Raw genomic sequence first — 22937 nt, forward strand, 5'->3', positions numbered from 1 at the left:
AGTGTTAAATAGTTAATAAGTTAGATAAAGTGATAACATATTGAAAATTGAACCTGACTTTCTAGAGACATTTCTTCTAACGTATAATTTAAATTAATGCTTCTGAGGACTTAAATATATAATATGTTACAATTTCTATGGAAATATTATATAGAGTATAGTGACAAATGGAAAATTATAGGTTATGCTGCCACGCTTCACTACATTCTCAAAACAAAACAAAAACATATTTTGGGCCAACTTATAATCAGTTTCAGTGGAGAAGGTACAAGTATCTCTGCAGTATATTAGTTGTAGTTTCCTATTGTTTACTTTGTTTATTTTTTTAATAGTTATCTGAAGGTATATTTTAATTGAATTTAGAGAGAGAGGAAGGAAAAGGGGGAGAGAGAAACATGGATGGGTTCCCTCTCATACATGCCTAGACTGGGGATCAAACCCTGCGGCCTGAGTACGTGCCCTGACCTGGAATTGAACTCTTGATCCTACAATGCTCCTACCAACCGAGCTACACCGGCCAGGACTGTAGTTTCATATATTTTAGTTAATTAAGAATAGTATTGGGTTAAAAATATTAGATTTTTAACCTGTTGAGCATACTTTAAGTATTTCGTTATAGCTGGATCACTGACTGACCACAAATGAAAAAAATGTTAATGTTGGGTAGAAAAATTATAAAATATTTGTATGAAAACTGTTTTATCCAGTACATCTTTGAATGTCAGTAAGTGGAAAGTTCTGTGCTATGAATGAAGGGAGTTAAGACACAATCCCTGCTTTGAGCAAGTAGTAGGTGAACTTAGCTAAGTACTGGAAATTTTCTTTTATATCTGAGGAAAATAATCATTTAAATATAGCACAATCAAATTTCGTAAGACTTCATTTCATTTTGTTAAATAGAAGATATTTAAAGTTACCAGGAATAGTTCAGTTTCTTAATGTTGTGTCACCACTCTTACCACAAAACCAAAAAAAAAAAAGAGGAAAACTATTTAAAAATTCTATGAATTTTATTTTGGTGATAATAAAATTATAACCAGTTTAATAGTCTAAAGGTCTTACAAAGACATGCTATATATTAATTTAAATCAAGGGGAAGATCACCCTGGCCAGGTAGCTCAGTTGATTAGCGTGTTATTCTCATACACCAAGGTTGCAGGTTCGAATCCTGGTCAAGGCACATACAAGACTCAATCAATAAATGTATAAATAAGTGGAACAACAAATTGATGTCTCTCTGTCTGTCTCTCTCTCCCTCTCCCTCTCCCTCTCCCTCTCCTTCTTTTCCTCTCTCTTATTTCCCTCTTTCCCTCCCTCCCTTACTTCTTCCCTTCCTCCCTCTCTCTCTCTCTCTCTCTCTTGCTCTCAAAATCAGTAAATAAAATTTTAAATAAATCAAGGAAAAGGTCATATTTCTCATATATAGTTAATAATTCAGTTCTTTTCCTTCTGGGCATAATTCATTGCCTGAGAAAATTCTAATAGGTTTGCCTTTCTAAAATTATATTATTACCTTTCTTCTAAATTTGGGATGTAGTGCTTTTCATTTCTGTGCTGACCTGTGGAAAGAAAATAGAAGGGGAAAAATAGGGTATAGAAAGAGTTCAATTTTAAGGTACTTTTAAGAATATTGAAATTACTAGCTATAACTTATTTGAAAGCACTAAAAAGAAGGGATATTGTTTGTATATTTAATTTATGTAAATCAAAAATACAATTAACTTGGGGTTCTTAAAGCAGAGTCATGCAAAGGGCAAATATTGTATTTCGTTCCTCTTATAATTCTATATGATATATTCTTATTTATTGATTGATTGATTAATTGATTGATTTTTTACAGAGAGGAAGGGAGAGGGATAGAGAGTCAGAAACATCGATGAGAGAGAAACATCGACCAGCTGCTTCCTGCACACTCCCTACTGGGGATGTGCCCGCAACCAAGGTACATGCCCTTGACCAGAATTGAACCTGGAACCTTTCAGTCGGCAAGCCGATGCTCTATCCATTGAGCCAAACCGGCTAGGGCTATATGATATATTCTTAACTGAAATTTGACAACTTGGTAATATTTTAATATTTTATACATGTATATTTAAAATGGAATTCTGTATCAAAACTTAGGGTGTTAAAGACTGTAACACAATTGGTTTACCAATAGCTTTTGAGTACAAAATAGTTGAAATGTTTGCCTTGTAAAATGCCCTAAGCTTAGCATGGCATTTCTGAAAGTATTTCTAGTGGTTACTCTGTAATTTGCAAAATCTCTTTAAAGCATCTCACATTTAAACGTGTAAAATTGTTTGCCTTTACTCTGATTTGAAGAAAACGAAATACCTCAATTTATAACCTATTAGAAGGTAACAATATTACATTTTAGGAAAAGGTTACATTTAAAAATGTAAAATAGTATCTGAACTGTTTCTTCAGGTCGAAAACCATGTCTTAAAAGATTTCTGGCCGAAACCGGTTTGGCTCAGTGGATAGAGCATCGGCCTGCGGACTGAAGGGTCCCAGGTTCGATTCCGGTCAAGGGCATGTACCTGGGTTGCGGGCACATCCCCAGTGGGAGATGTGCAGGAGGCAGCTGGTCGATGTTTCTCTCTCATCGATGTTTCTAACTCTCTATCTCTCTCCCTTCTCTCTGTAAAAAATCAATAAAATATATTAAAAAAAAAAAAAAAAGATTTCTGTATCCCTAAAGTGCCTAATAGACATTGGGGAATCAAATATATCTACACTAATAAAAGACAAACATGCAAATTGACCATACCTTTGCTACACCTTAAGCCACGCCCACCAGCCAATCAGAGAGACTATATGCAAATTAACCCAACCAAGATGGCAGCTGGCAGCCACGAAGCTGGAGCGAGCAGGAGGCTTGGTTGCCCCAGTGATGGAGGAAGCCAAGCTTCCCGCCTGCCGCGGTGGGCTCTGAACTCCACTGAAGGCAACAAAGTTTCAATTATAGAAGGTAAATAAACCCCAGATACCTGCTTTCAGCCGGCCATGGCCACAGAGCTGGAGTGAGCAGGAGGCTTGGGTTTCCCTTGGCGATGGAGGAAGCCAAGCTTCCCGCCCTGCCCTGGCTGGCTCTGAGCTCCAATCAAGGCTACAAAGTTTTAATTATAGAAGGTAAAGCCGAAACTGGTTTGGCTCAGTGGATGGAGCATCGGCCTGCGGACTGAAAGGTCCCAGGTTCGATTCCGGTCAAGGGCGTGTACCTGGGTTGCGGGTATATCCCCAGTGGGAGATGTGCAGGAGGCAGCTGGTCGATGTTTCTCTCTCATCGATGTTTCTAACTCTCTGTCTCTCTCCCTTCCTCTCTGTGAAAAATCAATAAAATATATTAAAAAAAAAAAAGAAGGTAAATAAATCCCAGAATAAAAAAGAAAAAAAGGAGAGGTTGGGAGCTTCCATCGCCAGGGGGCTTAGCCATCCTGAAAACGACCCTCAGCCCCTACCCAGATTGGCCAGGCACCTCAGTGGGGACCTCCCCCCCACCTAAAGGGGGTGTGGCCAGCCTGAAAACAGCCATTAGCCCCTCACCCAGACTGGCCAGGCACCCCAGTGGGGATCCCCACCCTGAAGGGGGTGTGACCAGCTGCAAACAGCCATCAGCCCCTCACCCAGGCTGGCCAGGCACCCCAGCGGGACCCCCACCCTGATCCAGGACACCCTTCAGGGCAAACCAGCCGGCCACCACCCAAGCACCAGGCCTCTATCCTATATAATAAAAAGGGTAATATGCAAATTGACCCTAACAGCAGAACGACTGGGAATGACTGGTCACTATGACACACACTGACCTCCAGGGGGCAGATGCTCAATGCAGGAGCTGTCCCCTGGTGGTCAGTGCGCTCCCACAGGGGGAGCTCTGCTCAGCCACAAGCCAGGCTGATGGCTGCCAGCACAGCGGTGGTGGCGGGAGCCTCTCCCGCCTCCTCAGCAGCACTAAGGATGTCCGACTGCAGCTTAGGTCTGCTCCCTGCTGGGGACATCCCCCGAGGGCTGCTGGGCTGCCAGAGGGATGTCTGACTGCCAGCTTGGGCCTGATCCCCCCAGGGAGTGGGCCTAAGCCAGCAGGTGGACATCCTCCGAGGTGTCCTAGGCTGCAAGAGGGCATAGGCCGGGCTGAGGGATCCTCCCGAGTGCACAAATTTTTGTGCTCTGGGCCTCTAGTTATTATTATAATAGTAACCAAATGCAGGCATGCTACATTCTACCTATTCCCTTATTCCATGTAGAAAATCTTTTTTTTTTTTTAAATATATTTCTTTATTGATTTCAGAGAGGAATGGAGAAGGAGAGAGAGATAGAAACATCAATGATGAGAGAGAATCATTGATCGGCTGCCTCCTGCACACACCTTACTGGGGATTGAACCCACAACCCAGGCACGTGCCCTTGGCCGGAATCGAACCTGGGACCCTTCAGTCCACAGGCTGACGCTCTATCCACTGAGCCAAGCCGGCCAGGGCTAGAAAATCTTTATGAGTAGCTTGACAAGTATCTGACCAGGTGCTTGTGAATGTGTCATATACACATTTGACTTCTCAAAACCCACTCTACTCCTCACCTCTTTTACTTGTAGCAGATGAGTCTGTTTCCCTCATACAGGCCGATTGGTATGAACTTCCTGCAGATTTCCAACCCTCTATGTCTGAAGGTAACTTCTACCAGTACACATTGTGTTTTCACTACTTTCTCAGGAAAGCAACATCCCTTTCCCTCCAGGATTACCCCGTTCTCTGTTGTGGATTTCATACTGAATTATGTTTTTCAGCATTGTGAGCCTCTCCAGTAATGTCAGGTCCCCTCTTTTTATTCCTTGGTCTTTTTTTTCTTCAACCTTTTAAAAAGGTATCTGAGATTTTAAGTGGCCATCTTTTAATTGGGCCTCCTTAAGTCTCTGGACCTCTTTTCTCTTTTCTTTTTCTTCCAAATTTATTAAATGTGTACTATAGCCCCTATCTAAATTTCTATTCACTTCTCAGCCCTTGGCAGTATTTTTCTGTTCATTTATAGCTTATGTGTTTCTCCAGATGATTGCATAATCTCTACTATAACTTATTCAAGTATGAGCTTTTAGCTCATCTTTTGAACTATGATCTCATTATTTCTCCCCAACAGGTAGCTCAATCTGAATTGACTACCTTATTTCCAAATTGGTTTCTTTTTCTGTATTTCCTCTTTTGTGTCCTCACTCACTTCTCTCTTTAAAAAAATTTATAGATTTCAGAGAGAAAGAGAAAAAAACAATTGATTTTTTGTTCTACTTATTTATGCATTTATTGGTTGATTCTAATATGTGCTCTGACCAGGGATCAAATCTGTAACCTTGGTGTATTGGGTTGATGCTCTAACCAACTGAGCTATCCAGCCAGGGCCTTACTCATTTTTATTGTTGTTTATGTTTGAAACTTTAAGTTTTTTAAAAATTGACTTTGGAGGGAGGAAATGGGAAGAGAGAGATAGAGAGAGAGAGAGAGAGAGAGAGAGAGAGAGAGATGGATGGAGGGAGAGAGAGAAACATTGATTGGACATTTGATCAAATTATTAATCTAGGATTGAACTTCCCCTGTTGATTTGAGTTGTTTCAAGGGTAGATTAGGCCCTTGCCAGGTTGCTCAGATGGTTGGAGTGTCCTCCCTTACAACAAAAGGTTGCGGGTTCTGTACCAGCTCCAGCACATACTTACGTTTTGGGGTTCCACCCCTGGTCAGGGTGCCTGCTAGAGGCAGCTGATTGATGTTTCTCTCTAAAAGGATCAATAAAAACATATCCTTCTTTAAGGATTAAAAGGGGGGAAAAAGTAGATTGGTTTAGGAGGTGGTCTGATAAGGATTATTTGACCTTTGCTTTCTTCGTCTTTAATATTTCATACGTATCTTTACATGGATTTTTAAAGTAAATAAAAATTTTGTGGTGTTTTGAGAGAGTGGAAGAGGGGGAGGGAGAGAGAGAAACATCCACCTGAGAGAGACACATGGATTGATTGGTTGCCTTGGCCCCACCTCCGCCTGGATGGGGTCAGGAATCAAACCCACAACCCAGGTATGTGCCCTTGACCCTTTAGTCTGAAGGCCCACGCTCTAATCAATGAGGCAAACCGACCAAGGCTCGTGGTGGTTTTGGGGACATATTTCCTATAAAGTAGAAAGGAAATTATTTGGCTTTCTGTTAAGGGAGTTGTCATAACCCAAAGTTATAAAACTTATTTTTTCTGGCTTTATCATAGCATCCTATTTTATTTGAAATATCTGCAAAGCAGTCATTCCCCACCCCTACTGGTAGACATTGGTATTGTGTTGAATTGAAATAAAATGTTCTTTTGTACTTAAGTTTTATAAACTAGATTTGAATTGTTAAGCTTAAAGTTTATTTCAAGGAAGAGAGTGCTTTGAGTGAACTTTTTAGTCAGCTTTTCAGTCAGTATTTCCATTTCTGAGTTTTGATATTATATGGTTTGGAAAATTCTAGGGAATTATATGCTGTGGTAAGAATAGTCCTTGAATATTGTTTTTAATTAATTCCTTCTAGCCTTTCTTAAATAAAGATTTATATTGGCAGGGTAATTTCTAGCAGCTTTGAAATACCCAACAGGTCATTTTCTGTTCCAAAAGCTAGAATTTTTTGCTAAGTCAGAGGAAGCTTGTTATTTAACATGCTGATTTTGTGTTACAGTCGACACATTCCCGAGATGCTTTGTTCACAATGCTGATGGAAAATACCCAAGACTTTAGTGTTTTCAAATAAATGTTTTGTGGGCATCTCAGACAGCAGGTTTATTTTATGAAGTTTTACAGCATGTGGTGGTTCATTTATGTGAAAATATTTCTTATGTGAAATGTGTTAGTGTAACTAATTTCCTGGATAGAATACTGGTAAAACAACCTGTTAATGATATAGGTATTTAAAATACTGAGATTTAAATGACCAGTGAAGAGTTAAACTCATTTACTATTCACACTAAAAGCTTATTTTATTATATATCCCATCTTTTATACTAATAAGACATGTTACTTTGTCTTTTGTAAATATGCTCTCAAATTACAAAGAAATTTAGAAATAAAATAGTGTGACTAGAAATTACTTTTTATTATCTGAATATTGCTAGTTATGTAGTTCCATTTTCTAAATCCTGTTGTAGAGCCCTGTATAGACTATACTGGCGTTTTCTATCCTTTCAAGAATGAAAAGGCCTTTTTATTATCAAATTTATTGGACCGCATAGTGAAATTCTAATTTTAGTCTCTATTGATGAGAAAATTACATAATAACCAAAAGTTCCAAAAGCTACTGTGAATTAAGTAATACTTTTAAATGAAAAGATTTTCTTTCACGGCTTATGAATACTTTTTTTATTAATGACGGCAGAAGATGGATCCCAGGGACTCATTGTATGCCTGATCATTCTAGATTTTAGGTGATTTGGGCTTGCCTAACATATTCAGCAGTTCATCTCCAAGTGTGTAACCCTCGAAGAGCAGCCTTGTGCAAAAAAACCATTGTTTTATGCCTGTCACTCATATTCTTTTTGTTTATCACTTGACAAAAGCTCAGACCTACAGAAAAGTTAAAAAATAGTACAAAGGATTCTTACATATCTTTAACCTAAATTCTTTAAGCATTAACATTTTACCCCATTCGCATTTACCTTTTCTCTTTATATTGTTTTCCCCCCTGAATTTTTTTTAGAGTAACAGACATGATATCCTTTTACCCAATTTTTCCCTACAAGTTTTTATGTCTCCTTAGTTTTGTTGTAATCTGTAAAGTGTTTCAGTTTTTGTGTTATTTCCCTGACATTGACATTTTGACCAACACTACGTGTTTTTTAAGAATGGCCCTCAATTTGGATTTGTCTTCTTGTGCTTAGAAATATCACAGTGAAGTGTATTGCTGCTAGCTCATCATATCAGGAGGCACATGATGTTAACATGGATCATTTGGTAAAGGTGGCATCTGTTGGCTTCTTCTTTTTGATTAATACCTATCTTGTGGGGGTGTATTTTGAAGCTGTATAAATGTCAAGAACTCTGAAGGGTCTTGCAAGATAACAAATTAGCCATGGATGCTGGCAGCAGATAGGAAATAAAGGACTTTCTTACTCATAGTAATAGCAGTGTAGTCAGTATGTCAGTATTTGCCTTGTCCCCCAACTCGGTTCCCACTGGGTGATGTGAACAGGACCAGGTTTCCCCTGCACAAAAGGAGTCACGTTGTAGGAGAGGAACCCAGGTTTAGGAAACTCGAATTTTATATAAGGGCCAAGTAAGCCTGCCTGACATTTACCCAAAGAGTCATTACCTTTATCTTACTGGACATTAGACAGCCTGCCCTTTGCTCAGGAGGAAAACACTATTTCTACTTCCAAGGCTGTTCAGTGTACGAACACCTTTCAGAAGTGACTCCAGAACAAAGTCAGGGTCTCTGCTTGCAGGACATGGAGAAACATGGGAGACTCGCATTGAATTGTCGCCCAAAACACTTCGTTTTTCAAACTTTCACCCACTAGGTTTTGCATCCATTGGTCATTCTTGCTTGAATCAGTTATGATTGTTGCCAAATGGGAAATTTTTAATTCTATCATTCCTTTACATTTATTATTTGCTTTTTTTTTTCTGACTTATTCTCCAGATACCTCACTTTTGCCCTGTGAGATAACTTCCCAAGTAAACTCCCTGAATATAGGTCTTTCTTTAAGATTCTACATTTAAGGGAACTCAGGCTAAGTCACCAGGCACCTCAAACTCAGCATCTAAAATTGAGTTCAATTTTTCCTCTAAATTCTCCTTCTGCTTTTTAAAAATACATTTTCTGTTATTATTTAGTGATCATTTTTTTAAAGCCAGAAACATGGTTGTGTCAGTTCCTTCCTTTCTTACTCCTCACCAAGTTCTGTGGTTCTTCCTCTGTCTACCTGTTGGTAATCAGTACTTTGGACTTCACCCCCTTAGTGTATGCCTTTGCTCAGGCTCTGATCAGCTCTTATCTGGACTATTACTATAATCTTCCCACGGTTCCATTATTACTCCTTTCTAGTTTATCCTTCACAGCTTTGCCTGAGTAATCCTTTAAAAATACAAATATGATTCTGTGTTTTAATTTGACTGTGGCTCAGCCTGGAAGACAAGGTTCTTTTATGATGTCTTTTTAAAGTTGTCTTTCTTCTCAAGGACCATCTTTTTCTCTAGCTCCCTCTCCACTGGCAAGTTACGTTTTAGTGTGGAGATTGACAAACTTACTTTCAGGGTTAGTTGGCAAATATTTTAGGCTTTGCAAGCCACATGTGGTCTCTGTTGCATACTTAAAAAAAACAACAACACCCTTTAAAAATGTAAAAACCATTCTTAGCTTGTGGGTCATACAAAAATAGTCTGGGTCCGATTTGGCCAACCATAAATTGTGGGTGCTGTTCTAGCCAGTATGTCATGTTTTTCATTAGTCTCTGTCCTTACATGTGCTGTTGGTTTGTACTGCAAGGAATATCCTCTCCTACATAGCAGACTTCTTCCCACCACCTTCCAAATTTAACTTTTAGGTTAACTTTTTACTGAACCCTTTTTGTGTTCCTTTAGGGCACATGTTAATCATCCCCTTTTCTTTGCTACCTGCATCCTTATGTTATTGCCCTCAGTGTTGTTATCTATGTACATATCTTTGCCTCTTGCTGGGAGCTCATTGATGAAAAAAAATGTTTATTTGATTGGGGGGGAGGGCGGGAGAGAGCAGTCTAGAAGGGGTCAGTGCAGACATCTGTAATACTTTAAACAATAAATATTTTTTAAAAAATGTTTATTGCTAAATTCTTCCTGTTCCTAAATGTCTTTACTTGATTTGAATTAAAAAAAATTGAAATATAAATGGAATGAAATAGAGTATGGCTAATTGAATATGCTAATAAAATGTCTAAAATGGTTGGTTATATATTTTTTGAAATTAAAAAGATACAATTAAAGAGGTTCCGTTATTTGGTAGATCCTCCCTCCCCACTTCATCCTATCTAATAAAAGAGAAACATGGTAATTAGCCATACGACGCTACCCTTCCCATTGGCTAATCAGGGCAATATGCAAATTAACTGCCAGCCAAGATGGCGACCGGCAGTCAGGCAGCTTAACGCTAACATGAGGCTTGCTTGCTTCAGTGACGGAGGAAACCAACGTTCCCCGCCTGCCTTGCTGGCCTCTGAGCTTGCAGTTTGAAACATTGTTACAAATATAGAAGCTAAACAAAACCCCAGAAACCTGCTTTCAGCCCGCTGGGATCTCAGAGCTAGAGTTGATACAGTATTTCGATTATAGAACCCAAACAAACCAGGTACCTGCTTTCAGCAGCAGAGGCCTCAGAACTGGAGCCAGAGCTAAAGCTGGCCCAGAATAAAAAAAAAAAGAAAAAAAGGAGCAGTTGGGAGCTTCAGTCACCCGCCAGCCTGAAAACAGCCCTCAGCCCCTCACCCAGACTGGCCAGGCACCCCAGTGGGGACCCCCACCCCGAAGGGTGTGTGACCAGCTGCAAACAGCCATCATCCCCTCATCCAGGCTGGCCAGGCACCCCAGTGGGGACCCCCACCCTGATCCAGGACACCCTTCAGGGCAAACCAGCCAGGCCCCACCCATGCACCAGGCCTCTATCCTATATAGTAAAGGGTAATATGCCTCCCAGCACCAGGATCAGCGGAGCCGAGAGGCCTCCCAGCACCAGGATCAGCGTGACAGGGGGCAGCGCCCAAACCCCCTGATCGCCCTGCGGCTCTGTGTGTGACAGGGTGCGGTGCCCCAACCCCCCCCCCCCCCCCACGGGCCCTGCTCTGTGTGTGACGGGGTAGAGCCATAACCTCCCCATCGGCCCTGCCCTGAGTGTGAGAGTGGCGGCGCCCCAACCCCCTGATCAGCCCTGCTCTGTGGGTGATAGAGGGCAGCACCCCAACACCCCTATCGGCCCTACTCTGTGAGTGACGGGGGGAGCTCCCCAGCCCCCTGATGGGCCCTGCTCTGTGAGTGACAGGGGGGAGCTCCCCAACCCCCTGATGGGCCCTGCTCTGTGCGTGACGGGGGGAGCTCCCCAACCCCTGATGGGCCCTGCTCTGTGCGTGACAGGGTACGGAGTCCCAACCCCCCTGATGGGCCCTGCTCTGTGAGTGACAGGGGGCAGCGCCCCAACCCCCTGATCGGTCCTGCTCTGTGCGTGACGGGGTGGCGCCGCAACCTCCCCATCGATCCTGCCTTGAGTGTGACGGGGTGGTGCCCCAACCCCCCAATCGGCCCTACCCTGAGCGTGACTGAGGGTGGCATCGCAACCTCCCAATCCGCCTTGCTCTGTGCATGACAGCGGGCGGCGCCCCAACTCCCCAATCGGCCCTGCTCTGAGCCCGACCAGGGGTTGCACCTAGGGATTGGGCCTGCCCTCTGCCACCGGGAGCAGGCCTAAGCCAGCAGGTCGTTATCTCCCGAGGGGTCCCAGACTGCGAGAGGGCACAGGCCGGGCTGAGGGACCCCCCCCCCCCCAAGTGCACAAATTTTTGTGCACCGGGCCTCTAGTTTAAAAATAATGGTAAGTGGCTTTCTCTCTTGAGTCTGCTGATGCTGCCCCAGTATTGCTGTTCTCGTCAGCCTCTGCCTGCTCTCTCCTTGAGACTAGCACCATGCCTTCAGTGAAGTTGCAGCGTTCTGATGGAGAGAAATTTGAAGGTGATATTGAAATTGCCAAACAATCTGTGACTATCAAGACCATGTTAGAAGAGTTGGGAATGCGTGATGAAGGTGATGATGACCTAGTTCCTCTACTAAATGTTAATGCAAAATATTAAAAAAGGTCATTCAGTGGTGCACCCACCACAAGGATGACCCTTCTCCTGAGGATGATGAGAACAAAGAAAAGCAAACAGATGATATCCCTGTTTGGGACCACGAATTCCTCAAAGTTGACCAAGGAACACTTGTTGAACTTACTCTGGCTACAAACTATTTAGACATCAAAGGTTTGTTTGATGTTACATGCAAAACTGCTGCCAATATGCTCAAGGGGAAAACTCCTGAAGAGATTTACAAGACCTTGTATATCAAAAGGGCCTTTACTGAAGAAGAGGAAGCCCAGGTACAGCAAAGAGAACCAGTGGTGTGAAGAGAAGGAAAAGTTGTGCCTGGCACTGTAACACTGTAAGGATGGTTCCAAATACTAGTGCAGTGCTTTGTTTCAATTCTTAATATAAATATAAGACAAACATTAGACAAGTGCAAATCAATTGTATTAGCAGAATATTGTCCTCATTGCATGTGTAGTTTGGGTTTAGATTCCAAACATATGGCTAAGTTTCTTCCAGTATGATCGAAAGTCTCTTTTTTTGTTGCTCTGGATAAAACTGAATTGTGGGTTCTCTATAAACAGTGGCATTTTGGGCTTTCCCTCTTTTTGCAAAGCGATTTCTGCCTAGTTTATTGTCCCGTTAAAAGGTCTAGTGACCTTTTAAAAGTTGGCATTGTAAATAAAACAACTTGCAAAAGTTTTCTGAAATAGAAAAAATAAAATAAAAATAATGTAAATTTTGGCTATGAAAGTATAGAGTAATAGAATTAATTTTCATGCAACTGCCATCCTGGGTGCAAAATAACAGTACATATAATTGAAGTCTTTTTCCTTTCTTTCTGGCATTTTTATCATATCCACACATGTTTTTATACCTTACCACATACTTACTATATCTAAAAGCACAGCATAGATTTGTCGCTGTTAATTTTATAATAAACGGTACATGCTCTTCTGCAACTTGTTTTCCCCCCTACATTGTTTTCAGATTTATCCATGTTGATATGTGTAATTTCAGCTAATTCATTTTGCTGCACATGATTAATTCTAACATGCATAGCTTTTCCTACATTTTAACTGCTTTGAAATTGTGATACATTTTAAAATAAATGTTTTGCCCTTACAATTGGTATTTTTTCTTTTTTGTGGTATATAAATCCTATATAATAAAAGGCTAATATGCAAATTGACCAAATGGTGGAATGACCGGTTGCTATGACACACACTGACCACCAAAGGGCAGATGCTCAACACAGGAGCTGCCTCCTGGTGGTCAGTGCGCGCCACAGTGGCGGGAGAGGGTCTAAGCTGTCAGTCAGACATCCCCCAAGGGCACCTGGACTGTGAGAGGGCGCAGGCCAGGCTGAGGGTCCCCCTGAGTGCATGAATTACGTGCACCAGGCCCCTAGTAAATATATGATGTTTGTGGTATAAAACACACTTGTATTGTATGTGTTGTATGAAAAGCTGCACCTTGACAATTCCTTTTGTAATAATTAGGTTATTTCAAAATTTTGTAATTATATACATTGTAGCAGTGAACATTATTTTGCCTGTTTTGTTGTACTTATTATGAGACTGTCCGTAGGCAGGATATATACCTGGGAGAAGAATTACTAGATTATGACCATTTCCAGTTTTGCTCTCTAAAGTGTTTGTACGTCTTACCCTAGTATATAAGTCTCTATGCCTCACTCTCCAACATTGGGTATTATCTTATATTTTGTCATTCTGATGTGTATGAAATGGAATCCTACCATAGTTTTAATTACTATTTTCCTTATTACTAGTTGAGGTTGAGAATTTTCTTTTAAGAAGTCTTTTGGCCTTTATTTCCCTTTTTTGTAAATTGCTTGTTGGTATCTTTTACCTATTTTCTTACTGAATTTTGCCAAGCAGTGTGAAATCTTTAGATCTTTTGTCAGTTATATGTGTTGCCAATATCTTCACTATATCTGTGGCTTATCTTTATTTCTGGTATCATTTGATAACTAAACAAAAGTTCAAATTTTAATGAAGTCAGATTTTTCAATTTTTTGCTCTTAGTTTGTGCTATTTGTATCTTGTTAAAAGAAAAGCTTTCTTGTGGGATTTTTGCTCGGAAGCCTGTGCTATGGGAGATCCATTCCCCACAAAGCAAAATAGATTGTGCTGGTTGGTAGGCTGAAGCTGACAGTGCTGGGAACTCCAGGGGGCCTGAGGGAGAGTTTTCTAATTAGCGAGGACAAATTGAAAGCAAAAGCAGTAACTTACCAACTCTACTTTATAAATATATTTTTAAAATATACTTTATTGATTTTTTTACAGAGAGGAAGGGAGAGGGACAGAAAGAAACATCGATAAGAGAGAAACATCGATCAGCTGCCTCCTGCACACCCCCTACTGGGGATGTGCCCACAACCAAGGTACATGCCTTTGACTGGAATCCATCCTGGGACCCTTGAGTCCGCAGGCCGACGCTCTATCCACTGAGCCAAACCGGTTAGGGCTATAAATATTTTTTTTGTAATAAAGAAAACGAGATTCCTCAAGTTAGCAGGCATCTTTATTTTTTTATTTTTATTTTTTTATTTTATTTTTTTTTTATATATATTTTATTGATTTTTTACAGAGAGGAAGGGAGAGAGATAGAGAGTTAGAAACATCGATGAGAGAGAAACATCGATCAGCTGCCTCCTGCACATCTCCTACTGGGGATATGCCCGCAACCCAGGTACATGCCCTTGACCAGAATCGAGCCTGGGACCTTTCAGTCCGCAGGCCGACGCTCTATCCATTGAGCCAAACCGGTTTCGGCAGGCATCTTTTTTTAAAGAAAATATATTTTTTTATTGGTTTCAAAGAGGAAGGGAGAGGGCGAGAGAGAGAGAAAAACATCAATGATGAGAGAGAATCATTGATAGGCTGCCTCCTGCACGCCCCACACTGGGGATTGAGCCTGCAACCCGGGCATGTGCCCTTGGCCGGAATTAAACCTGGGACCCTTCCGACCTCAGGCCGACATTCTACCACTGAGCCGAAATGGTTAGGGCGGCCCTGTTATTTTCAAAAAGGTATTCTGCAGGGTTGAAAGTCATTGCAGTGATGTGTAAAAGTCCTTTCTTGGAATGATCAAATTAATTATTCATTTTCTGTGTACATAAAAATGCCTTGGTGAAAATCACCTTCCCTAACATGGGTTACTTCTTTAACAAAAGTGTAGTACTTGATTACTACCTCCCCCCAAAAAGTACTTTACTTCTTCAAAGCTCATCGTACCTGAGATATGTCAGGAAAAAGATTTGAGAGCCACTGCAATTAGATTAAGAATTTTGGATTCTTTTGCTGCTAAGCATCTTTTGTGTTACATAAGAGAAGTGTTGTCTACGGCCATACCACCCTGAACGCGGCCATACCACCCTGAACGCGCCCGATCTCGTCTGATCTCGGAAGAGAAGTGTTAATTTGGAATCTATTTTACTAGAAGGATAAGAACTAGAGTTTATCAAAGAATATTGGGCATTTGTGTGGTAGGAGGTAATCAAAAGAAGAGGTTAATAATATTCTTAGGGCAGAGTGTAATTCTTTGTTGATATGGGCAGGTCAGGTTTTGGGGGTTTGATTTAGATGAGGAAGCTAAAGTGAGGGCTCTGAGTGATGGCTGGATCCAGGTAAAGACAGAATAGGATGGGGATCTGGTAATAGATCAAGAAGCATGTATGTGTGCATGCTCATGCGCAGTGGTGTTTTCTGTTTCTTAGCATGCTCACTTCTTTTTTTCCATTATTTTTCAGTCTTTTTGTCTCTGGTGCTGATCATAACATGCTGAGGTCACTTGTAGACTATGATTTATAATTGTGTAATTTGACTAAAAATGCATCCTCCCATTAGTGAACCTAGTACCACCCTAACTGTGGAGAACATTACTATTTTTACATATTGTGACCCTCTAGCTCTGTTAGCTTTGAAGCTATCAGATTAGAGAAGCATTGGTACATTGTACCTGATACAGCAATCTTATCTGTATATTTCATTTCCTGTTCCATTCTGTCTCCCTTTAAAGAGTGGTAATAAGTTCACTTTTGAAAGTGAACTGCACCTGCGTCTACTTGTTTTTAATATATCCTGGAAGCATAGTTGATAGATGTGTACAGAAAAGAAATCTGAATGGAAGGTTTTTATATAAACAGAATCTCAAAGGTTTACTTTGATATAATGTAGCTATTTGCTTATTTCCAATTGAGTGAAAATATTCCCTAAAATAACTTTCACCAAGGAGACTTTTTTTTGTTGGTTGTATTGCTAGTTTTTGTTGTGGTTTTGTTTTTGTGAAGTGTTGGCTACAAATTTAATGCTTTGGTCTTTTGTCCCAGTTTTTTATGAGGTAACATTTTTGAGATTTTCTTTAGGTAAAAAATATGTTTTTCTGTCTTTAAAGGCTTTTGTTTTTTTGTTGTTATTTTCACTTACTACTTCTTGTAGGTCTTTATAAATCTTCAGTACTGATCACATTTTCATACCTGTGTCTTTAAAACAATGCCTTTTAGGTGATTTTTAAAAAATATGCTTTTATTGATTTGAGAGAGAGAGGAAAGGAGAAGGTGAGAAAAATGTTGATGTGAGAGAGAGAGAGACATCAATTGGCTGCCTCCTGCTGGGGATGGAGACTGCAATCTGGCATGTGCCCTGACTGGGAATTGAACCCATAACCTTTTGGTATATGAGATGATGCTCTTAAAGCCACTCTGGCCAGGGCTTAGAAATTCCTATCTGTGAGTTTCATCATCTCTGCTTCTGAATCTATTTTTATGGGTGCAGGTACAGGAATGACTTACACAACATTCAAAGTAGCTGAAGCATTAACTAAAGTAGAGGTACTGAAATGCGTATCATCTGCCGGAAGCCAGTCCATCCTTGCTGCTTGACACAGTCATTGCAGGGAAGAAACATCTGCACAGCATATGTTTCAAGGGACCTGGCGTATATGGCATACTGTTCTTAATATGTTTGCTCCCTTTCTTGGCGCTATGTGTTTTAACCAAGGTCACCTCTCCGAGAAAGGTTGTTTCCCCAGGTAGGGATTTTTCCCTGAAGTTAGGGAGGGAATAAAACCCCTTAACTAAGTGCCAGGCGGGTAGTTAATCACTTTAACTACGAACAATCACGCTTAAGCTACATAATCTTTACTCCCCGGAATGGAGATAAGAAACACCCTAACCTTTGGAATAGAAATTGATAGGATTAAAATCAACTGGTATAAATACAGATGTAATAAGACAATCATCTTCAAGAGAAAAAAATCTTGATGGAATTTAATTATTTTTTATAAATTATGGATTTGACCCTTAAAAGTTTTCTTTATGAGGGTTAAAATTAAACTTTCTGTAATTAATAAGTCCTTTTTCTCTTTCTTTTGCAGGTATGGCCTCACAAGTCTTGGTCTACCCACCATATGTTTATCAAACTCAGTCAAGTGCCTTTTGTAGTGTGAAGAAACTCAAAGTAGAGCCAAGCAGTTGTGTATTCCAGGAAAGAAACTACCCACGGACCTACGTGAATGGTAGAAACATTGGAAATTCTCATCCTCTCACAAAGGGTAGTGCTTTTCAGACAAAGATAGCATTTAACAGACCTCGAGGACACAACTTTTCATTGCAGACAAGTGCTGTGGTTTTAAAAAACACTGCGGGTGCTACAAAGGTAATAGCAGCTCAGGCGCAGCAAGCTCAAGTGGAAGCACCTCCGATTGGGGCGTGGAGACCTAGGTTACATTTCCTAGGAGGCCCTCAGCGATGTGGATTGAAGCGCAAGAGTGAGGAGTTGGATAATCACAGCGCAATGCAGATTGTCGATGAATTGTCCATACTTCCTGCAATGTTGCAAACTAACATGGGAAATCCAGTGACAGTTGTGACAACTACTACAGGAACAAAACAGAATTGCACCACTGGAGAAGGTGACTATCAGTTAGTACAGCATGAAGTCTTATGCTCCATGAAAAACACGTATGAAGTCCTTGATTTTCTTGGTCGAGGCACTTTTGGCCAGGTCGTCAAATGCTGGAAAAGAGGGACAAATGAAATCGTAGCAATCAAGATTTTGAAGAATCATCCTTCTTATGCACGTCAAGGGCAGATAGAAGTGAGCATATTAGCAAGACTCAGTACTGAAAATGCTGATGAGTATAACTTTGTACGAGCTTATGAATGTTTTCAGCACCGTAACCATACTTGTTTAGTCTTTGAGATGCTGGAACAAAACTTGTATGACTTTCTGAAACAAAATAAATTCAGTCCCCTGCCACTAAAAGTAATTCGACCCATTCTTCAACAAGTGGCCACTGCACTGAAAAAGTTGAAAAGTCTTGGTTTAATTCATGCTGATCTCAAACCAGAGAATATTATGTTGGTGGATCCTGTTCGGCAGCCTTACAGGGTTAAAGTAATAGACTTTGGGTCAGCCAGTCACGTGTCGAAGACTGTTTGTTCAACATACCTACAATCTCGGTACTACAGGTAAGTGACAATTACTCTTTGGTTATTAAATAAATGTTGAAGTTATGCTAAATGAAATAATTTTGTGTGTATATGTGATGAAAAAAGACTGCTTCGGATAAATAAAGAAAGCAGCATAAGATCAGTTTAGGTTTGAGTGTCCATCGTTAGATGAATGGGTAAAGAAGATGTCACACACACACACACACACACACACACACACAAGTGTGCACACAGTGGAATATAATGCAGCATAAAAAATGAAATCTTGTCATTTTCAATTTAATGAAATATAAGATTAGCTTTTAGTTAATTTTTTTCTGGACATATTATTTTAAAATCTTATTTACCAGCATGAGAATAATAATGGTGTTTTCCCCTGCTCCCCTTTATACTCCATAGATTTTGTCTTAAGAGCTTTCAGTAGTCAGCATCTATAATAATAAAAGCGTAATATGCCAATTATACTGGACAGCTGAATGACCTTCCGGACATCCTTCCGGACAAAGCCATGGCTGCGAGGGCCACGTCCCTTGGATGAATTTCGTGCATTGGGCCGCTAGTATTATATAAAACACCAGGCTCCATCTGCTTGGGCTGTATATTTAGTTCATTTGTTAGTGAATGACTTCATTTTCCTGCATTATTCTGCATATCAGATTTAGTCCATGTGAAACATAGATTCCTTTTCTTTATTTGAAATCTTTTGGATCAGAGTAGGAAAAAAAAGCTTTATTTAATTTTTATACTTGACATTATCTTTTTATAAAATGTTTCAAGAGAATAAAGGAAATCCTTTACAAAGCAATCTAAAATGCTGTATATCTTATGATACTTGTTTCTGCTAGCATTAGGCCTTTGCACAAATGTTAGTATCTGTTGGCAATGAAAAAAAAAGCTATGAATAATTGCTAAGTATAATTAGTAGTTTCAGATTTGTTTATATATATTTTTTCAAGTAAATAATTTACCTGAATTTCAGAAGCTATACAATTGTGATGCTAACTTATAGATTCTGTGTTCAGAGTTAGAAAAAAGTGAAGTTTTTATTTGTAATAAACAAAAACTAGTGCTAGCATTTTGTTTGATGTTACCTGATGTTGATTGATTAAAAACAATGGAAAAAAAACACACAAAAAGTTTGAAATGGGCTTTCTGTCAATTAAATACAAGAATTTGAAGAGTTAGTAAACATTAAGGTAGATTGGTGAAAATGTAGTATATTCCTTAGGTACTATTTTAATATGTAGTATAATTTTGCATGAAAAGCACATAACTATTATTTTTTAAATAGTTTTTGTAGTTTATATTTGAAAACATTGCCAAATCTGGCTTAATTTATGAGTGAGGTTATTTATAAATCTGGTTTGGCAATAAATGGAAGTGTCTTATTCTTGATTTTTTTTTTTTTTTTTACTCTTTGTTAAAAATATATTGTATTTGAAAAATGAAAGGAGGAAGTGGAAACTTACCAAATTAAATATTTTTTGAGCTAATCACAGTAGGAACACATATACCCCAGGTTCCAAGGTAAATTATTTGTGTTTAAACACAGGTTCATGTGTTCTTTTATTTCTTTGAACTGTGCAACACAGAAATGTAGTAGGGATATCTTAAAATAGACAGGGGACAGTGGCCAGAAATTGTTGACTACTATAGATGGTGAGGCTGTCTAGCTCTTGTGGTGATAGAAGCCAGAAGTACATGCTAAGGGCATTGATTTGCTCAAGGTCAGCATGTTCTAAATTCAGCTGCTTGAGTGTGGTTTTTGTCAAGAACACATAGGGCTGTTGAATGCATAAAAGGTTTTAGCAGCAGAAGGTGCTGTATTTATGAGGTGTGGTGGCAACATTCAGGTCATGAATATCTTTTTTCTTTTTTTTTTTAAATATAGATTTTAGCTTGTGGTTCTGAGTCATTTCAGAATATAGAGACAAGAAAGTGGGCTATAAAGTAAGCTGTTATATTCTTTGCTACTGTACTAATACTAGGTAATTTATCATCAACTGTTGAAGTAAAAAAATGTGTTCTATTTTGCATGTAATAGCTGACAGAAAGGCATGTAAAGGTAACAATGTAGGCTTATCAGTTTTTGTTTAGGGCATTCTCACCCCCTCATGCCTTTTTAGATCCTTAAGTTTCAAAGACAGTGTTTCTGTAATAAAATTAAGGTACATAGAATGACCCCCCCGCCAAAGTAATAACTGATACATATTTTTTAAAATATATTTTATTGATTTTTTTACAGAGAGGAAGGGAGAGGGATAGAGAGTTAGAAACATCAATGAGAGAGAAACATCGATCAGCTGCCTCCTGCACACCCCCTACTGGGGATGTGCCCGCAACCAAGGTACATGCCCTTGACCGGAATCGAACCTGGGACCCTTGAGTCCGTGGACCGACGCTCTATCCGCAGAGCCAAACCAGTTAGGGCAATAACTGATATTTTATACAGACTTACTTTATAAATAGAAATAACTATATACATAACCTGCATCATTTTTCCAAGTGATTTTACGTATATTTCCTGCTCTGTTTCTCATGTCTCGTCCCTGGGAGTTGAGTAAGACAGTTGGTGGCATTCCTATTTAATAAGTAGACAACTGAGGCTTATACAGCAGACAGGTCCGAACTCACGCTCACAATTTTTGTTGAGCCCTTTTTGTTTGCTCGCACTGTGCTAGGTGCTAAGGGTACAGTGGTGATTAAAACATGATTTTATCACTTAATGGAAAACAATAGTTTGTCTCAAAATGCTAGGGAATTGGTGTGTGCACAGTACTACGGCCACCCAGAGGAGGGCGTTTAGCCCAATCTGAGGGTTCAGAGAAGGCTTTTGGGGAGAGATCACTCCTAAATGAGCCTCCAGAGGGGAAATAGGAATGACTAGTCTTTTTTTTTTTTAATCCTTATCGGAGGATATGTTTTTATTGATTTTTAGAGAGAGAAGGGGAGAGAGAGAGAAAGAAAGAGAAAGAAACACCAATTTGTTGTTCCACTTATTTATGCATCTACTGGTTGATTCTTGTATGTGCCCTGATTGGAGATGGAACCCGAAACGTTGGTGTATGGGGACCATGCTCTAACCAACCAAGGTACCTGTCCAGGGCTCCTTTTTCCTGTATTTATTTAAAAATATTTTTATTGATTTCAGAGAGGAAGGAAGAGGGAATCATTGATTGGCTGCCTCTTGCATGCCCTCTACTGGGGATTGAGCCTGCAACCTGGGCATGTGTCTCACTGGGGAATCGAACCATGACCTCCTGGTCTATAGGTTGATGCTCAACCATTGAGGCACACCAGCTTTTTCCCTTATAATGCCTTTTCTGATACTGGGAAACTTGACTCTCATTATCCACGTATGTTACTTATTTGCTCTATTCTAGAATACATTTAAAGTAGTTTTGAAATTGCTAACCTATACCACTGCTAATTTGCCAACTAGAGTACAACATTTATTTATAGTTTTTAGCCTCTTAGCCTTAGACTTGGAGTATGTGGTCATAATGTTGTGTTGATCAGAGTTATTTAGGTTAGTTCTTCCCCAAGCCTCTTCTTATCCACCTTCAGTATGATTATGTTATTTATTTAAAATATAATTAAGTTCATTTATTTGTACTTCATTCTGGGTCCTCCATGTGTTTATTTATTTGATTATGTGAAACATTAACATGGATCTAAAAATAAGAACTATACCAAAAGGTTATCTCAGAAGTGTGACATCCCCTTGCCCCCATCCATTCCACAGCATTCCTACCCAACCCATTTTGGTAACCCGTTTCATTAGTTTCTGTGTGTGTGTGTGTGTGTGTGTGTGTGTGTGTGTATTACCTGTTCATGTCCTTTGCCCATTTTTCTACTAAGAGTTTGGTTCGTTGTCCCTCAAAATTTTTGAACATATTTTTAAAATAAATTTTTATTGATTTCAGAGAGGAAGGGAGAGGGAGAAAGAGAAACATCAACGATGAGAGAGAATCATTGATCAGCTGCTTCCTGGGGATCGAGCCCACAATGGGACATGTGTCTTGAATGGAAATTGAACCCTGACCTCCTGGTTCATAGGTCGATGCTCAACCACTAAGCTAGACAAGCTGAACACATTCATTACTTTTGTGTGTGTGTGTGTGTGTGTGTGTGTGTAATATATTTTTATTGATTTCAGAGAGGAAGGGAGAGGGAGGGAGAGAGAGAAACATCAATGATGGGAATCACTGATCGGCTGCCTCCTGCACACCCCCTACTGGGGATCAAGCCCGCAACCTGGCATGTGCCCTTGGCTGGAATCAAACCTGGGACCCTTCAGTCCACAGGTGGATGCTCCATCCACTGAGCCAAATCAACTAGGGCCACATGCATTACTTTTAATAACATTGTAACTTGTTTATTTGTCCATCCTCACCTTGAACTCTTTTCAATAATCACAGGAAACTTCCCTTCTAAAACTGGGTCCTGCTTATACCCATGAGTACCTAAGGTATTTAAGGTGGGAGTATTTGATATAATAGGTAATGGATATTTTTGTGATGTTACTTTTTGTGACCTTAAATTTAAAGAAATAAACACTTTTTTTTAGTAAAAATATATTATGGAACTGTATTTTACCCAATAAATGTTCTATTACAAAAGTGAATGAATGAATGAGTGTGTTGTCCTGGC

The 22937-nt window shown here is 39.8% G+C and overlaps 1 protein-coding gene and 1 pseudogene across 2 annotated transcripts in view; both read left to right on the forward strand.

The window, feature by feature from the left end:
- HIPK3 (homeodomain interacting protein kinase 3) overlaps window positions 1–22937 on the forward strand; it is a 65322-nt gene that overhangs the window by 6765 nt on the left and 35620 nt on the right. The window contains exon 2 of the mRNA XM_081099667.1: window positions 17207–18302. Within this exon, the coding sequence (XP_080955793.1) occupies window positions 17209–18302 (1094 nt within the window). The 5' untranslated portion in view covers window positions 17207–17208. The remainder of the gene's footprint in view (window positions 1–17206; window positions 18303–22937) is intronic.
- On the forward strand, window positions 11648–12165 carry LOC308525335 (S-phase kinase-associated protein 1-like; annotated as a pseudogene). The gene has a single exon. The product of its transcript is annotated as an S-phase kinase-associated protein 1-like (transcript).

This window comes from Myotis nattereri, assembly GCF_964212035.1.
Source record: "Myotis nattereri genome assembly, chromosome: 9".
In the NCBI taxonomy this organism is placed as follows: Eukaryota; Metazoa; Chordata; class Mammalia; order Chiroptera; family Vespertilionidae; genus Myotis; species Myotis nattereri.